The sequence below is a fragment of the Triticum aestivum genome, chromosome 7B (assembly GCF_018294505.1).
Source record: "Triticum aestivum cultivar Chinese Spring chromosome 7B, IWGSC CS RefSeq v2.1, whole genome shotgun sequence".
NCBI lineage: Eukaryota > Viridiplantae > Streptophyta > Magnoliopsida > Poales > Poaceae > Triticum > Triticum aestivum.
The window spans coordinates 442,103,539-442,108,244 of NC_057813.1; the positions used below are offsets into that span (position 1 = coordinate 442,103,539).

Below are 4,706 nucleotides of genomic sequence, written 5' to 3' on the forward strand. Positions count from 1 at the left end.
GTCCTCATTGGGATTCTGATTATCCCCGTCGTCCTTGTTATCAGAAGTGTCCACCATGTACACATCATAGGTTGAAGTGGCCGTCCAACGCCCTGTGGTGGGTGGGACTTGGCTAGGTTCGGCGTCGGCATCGTCGTCTATATCGTCGATCTCCTCGGAGGCTTTAGTCCAGCATGTCGGTTAAATCCTCGACAGTGGCTATTAAGTGGGTGGTGGGTGGGTTATAGAATTCCCTGCTCTCAGCCCCTAGTCTGAGCTGGTATAGTTCGGAGGCGAAGCCTCCGTGATGGCGAGAGACTGCATTAATCCCAAGGCTTCATCTAGGAGCAAAAGCTGGACAGGAAACTATGGGTCTGCTGGGCAGAGTTCGGCATGAGACACCTGATCGGACCCGATGGGCGCATACCTCGATGGTTCAGAGTTATCGCCCAGAGGCAAGTCTAAGATTGCATCTGGGTATTCGGTCGGGAGCTCCATGATGAAAGAGAGTCCGGCAGGGCTAACGCCCTTGTCTTCGGATGTTACGACCCATCCTGGATCTAAGGTCGGGGCAAGTGTGAGTGTTGACCCTTGAACGGGTCTAACGTGGGATCCAAAGAGCCTTCTTCATGGGGGCACAGAGCAACATCCAAGACCGCGAACCCCTCGAAGATTAGATCTCCTCGGATGTTAGCGACGTAGTTCAGGTTCCCAAACCTGATCTGGTGGCCGGGGGCGTAACTGTTGACCTGCTCGAGGCGGCCAATCGAGTTGGCACGAAGCACGAAGCCACCGAACACAAAACCCTGTCCGGGGAGAAATGTCTCCCTGGACGCAGCATCATTGCTGATGAAGAGGCGGGCCATCAATCCTTCCGCCAACGATACAACGGAGCTATCAATGAAAGCACCAATATCGGTGTCAAAACCGGCAGATCTCGGGTAGGGGGGCCCAAACTGTGCGTCTGAGGATTGATGGTAACAATGGACAAGGGACACCGTGTTTACTCAGGTTTGTGCCCTCTTAACAGAGGTAAAACCCTACTCCTGCTTGATTATATTTGAAGGGTATAGGGGTTACAAGAGTTGATCTACCACGAGACTGTATTGGCTAAACCCTAGCTTGGCTAGCCTATCAATGTTGTGATCCTGCCTTCGATCTAACCCTCCGGTTTATATAGATACCGGAGGGGCTTAGGGTTGTACAAAGTCGGTTTAACAGAAGGAAAATAGCATACCCGGACACCTAAACTTGCCATCCATGTATACGGGGGTCCCTTCCGGACACGAGAGGTGATCTTCTTCTTGTATCTTGACGGCTCATTAGTCCGGCCCATATCAGATAGACCGGACGTCCGAGGACCCTTTAGTCCAGGACTCCCTCAAGGCCCACATTGTACTCTTTATATACGTGCACCTGCATCCGGTCAATACCATCGTGAGTTACATTGCCAAACCTCTCTCTAACATCGATGACCGACGTTTGTGCCGGGATCCTTAAGTTACTCTCCTGCATGATTTTGAATAGAGAAAAAAAGAACTAAATCTTGCACAAAAAACTTTGGGTGTTCAATCCAAATTTCAACGGCACAATATTGTATTGGCAGCCAATGGGCAGGCAGGTGCAAATTAAGAAGATGATATACGGGACTTCCGTCCTCGATCCTTGCCCTCTACGACTCCCACGCACGCACCGAAGTACTTTGAGATCCACGCTGCACATAGTACGTAATTTCGTCGCGCCCCATCTCACGTGCCCCGCCTGGATAAGCGGGGCCGAGGTCAAAACCCAGTCCCCTTCCCTCTCCCGCGCACATGTGCAGGACGACGAAACTTGACGCTCCTGTTTGGAACACACACACACACACACACACACACACACACACACACACACACCGTGCAGAGCAGTTTCTAACTTGAGCTGCACTCCTAGCATGAAGTACCACGCATGCAAAGGTAGCTGTGCCTGCCTGCCTGCGCGCGCACCATCGGCAACCGTGCGTGCGTGCCCGCGACCAGATCTGCTTCAGAAGGACGCGATCGGGCCTATATATGGCGTCGTGCCCGCCGTCTCGTCGCGTAAACCATGGGCAAGGAGGACCTGGCGCTGACTCTGCTGCGTGCCAGGTTCCGCCATGGCTGCGCGCTGGCGGCCATCGTAGCGCTTGCCGCGGCGGCGGCTGTGCCGAGCGTGGTTGATGGGTCGTCGTCGTGCGACCTGTTCCAGGGGAGATGGATCGCCGACGCGTCGTACCCTCTGTACGACGCGGCGAGCTGCCCCTTCGTGCCCGACGTCTTCGACTGCCGCCGCAACGGCCGCCCGGACGCCACCTACCTCAAGTTCCGGTGGAGCCCCGCCGCCTGCCGCCTCCCAAGGTATTACTACCGTCGTTACAGTTACCTGATGAATGCTCGGCGTACAATGTACTAACAGGGTCTTTTGATGGGTGCAGGTTCGACGGGCTGAGCTTCCTGGAGGCGTGGCGCGGGAAGACGGTGATGTTCGTGGGGGACTCGCTGAGCATGAACCAGTGGGTCTCCCTCGCCTGCATGCTCCACGCGGCCGCGCCCGATCCCGCCCGCGTCTCCTCCACCACCGGCGACCCCGTCTCCTCCGTCCGCTTCGAGGACTACGACCTGTCGGTGGTGCTCTACTTCAGCAGGTTCCTGGTGGACGTGGTGCAGGAGGACGTCGGCCGCGTCCTCAAGCTGGATTCGATGCAGGGCGCGGAGTCCTGGCGCGGCGCCCACCTGCTCGTCTTCAACACGTGGCACTGGTGGACCTACAAGGGCGCCAGCCAAGTGTACGTATTCTGTCGATCGTTGTCCCTGTACGCGTACGTGTACCGAAATACAGATGAATATGTAACCAAGTTTCGCCTGGCGATTCATGTGCAGGTGGGACTACATGCAGGAGGGAAACACGACGTACAATGACATGGACCGGCTCGCCGCCTTCTCCAAAGGCCTCGCCACATGGGCAAGCTGGGTCGACGCCAACGTCGACGCATCGCTCACTAGGGTCATCTACCAAGGCGTCTCCCCAAGCCACTACACGTGAGCTCATCACGCCCAGTTGATTTGATATTGGCATTCGCAAAAAATAAAAATAAAATGGACTGATTTGATATTGGCCGGGCATACTCATTTCTTAATGACACTCTGTTCTACATATGCAACGGGTAGGTCCAAGGAGCAGGAGAGCGACGGGGCGGCGCCGGCGACAGGGGGCTGTTTCCAGCAGACACGGCCGCGGCAGGTGGCCACGGACGGGGACGAGAGGGTGTTCCCGGAGCAGGTCGTCGTGCGGGGTCTGATCGCGTCCATGTCGACGCCGGTGTCCCTGCTGGACATCACGTCGCTCTCGCAGCTCAGGATCGACGCGCACCCGTCGGTGTACGGCGGGCCTGGCCGGGACGGCATGGACTGCACGCACTGGTGCATCGCCGGCCTGCCGGACGCGTGGAACCACATCCTCTACGCGATGCTGCTGCAGGGCACATGAAACAACCGCGTGTGCGGTAGTACTTCCCTAGATCGTCGATTGACAGAGGCAGTTTGTAAGGCTAATTAAGGTCTCCGAATATTGTCAGGTAAGGAAAGTTCAGGGTGCAACCTGCCTGGTTTTGAAATTTAGGGACCAATTTCCCAACAAATTTAGAGATGATATATGCACTTAGCTCTTTATCGAAAAAGGCTTTCGCCCCGCTTTATGTATAAAGCCAACCGCACAAGCCACATACAGAGAAACACGAGTTCAACCACACGCACGCCCAAGGCGCGAAAGTACACACACACATCAAAGGTAGCAAGGTTAATGCTAATGGCATAACTCAACAAGCCCAAAAAATAAAAACACCAGCACATCCAAGAGGAGCCCAAAGGGACGATCCGGAGGGGCCTTGATCCGAAGTAGCTGCAGATCTAGTCTGGCTCCGGAGGGGATGGCGGAAGCGGGGGCGCCACACGGAAGCCATCGCTCTGAGGTCGGCGAGGAGAAAGTCGATGGCGCTCCGGTCCTGGGGGCGGCTAAGCGGCCGCCAGAGCTGCAAGTAACCACACATTTTAAAGATGGCGTCAGTAGCACGTCGAAGAGGAGCACGTTGGACGACAAGCCTATTATGGACGGTCCAGAGCGATCAGGCCAGAACTCCGATGCACATCCACCTAATGTGGCGGTGGCGAGGTGCTGATGCCTGGATCTTCGCCAACAAGTCAGGGAAGTTGGTGTTGCACCAATATGATGCCCCCGATTCAATCATACACTAAACATGCATGCAAATGTGTGCGATCAAGATCAGGGACTCACGGAAAGATATCACAACACAACTCTAAAAGTAAAATAAGTCATACAAGCATCATATTACAAGCCAGGGGCCTCGAGGGATCGAATACAAGTGCTCGAACATAAACGAGTCAGTGGAAACAACAATATCTGAGTACAGACATAAATTAAACAGGTTTACCTTAAGAAGGCAAGCACATAAGTTGCGACGATCGAAAAGGCAAGACTTCCTGCCTGGGACCTCCTAACTATTCCTCGAATCCGAACTCCACGTAGAATCATCCTCGGGATCCTCTGGCTCCTGGACTCCATCATATGATCGCAATAACCGGGAAAGGGGAAAAACAAGTAGCAAAGCAACCGTGAGTACTCATCCAAAGTACTCGTAAGCAAAGATCTATAATACATATGAATGGGCATATGTGTAAAGAGGCAATATCGAT

The 4,706-nt window shown here is 54.5% G+C and overlaps 1 protein-coding gene across 1 annotated transcript; it reads left to right on the plus strand.

Moving 5' to 3' along the window:
• Positions 1–2,064: 2,064 nt before the first annotated feature.
• On the plus strand, positions 2,065–3,634 carry LOC123158030 (protein trichome birefringence-like 37). Its single transcript, XM_044576175.1, has 4 exons — positions 2,065–2,354; positions 2,432–2,782; positions 2,877–3,035; positions 3,165–3,634. The coding sequence occupies exons 1-4, from the start codon at positions 2,065–2,067 to the stop codon at positions 3,481–3,483; spliced, it is 1,119 nt and encodes a 372-aa protein (XP_044432110.1). The 3' UTR covers positions 3,484–3,634.
• The last annotated feature ends 1,072 nt before the right edge of the window (positions 3,635–4,706 follow it).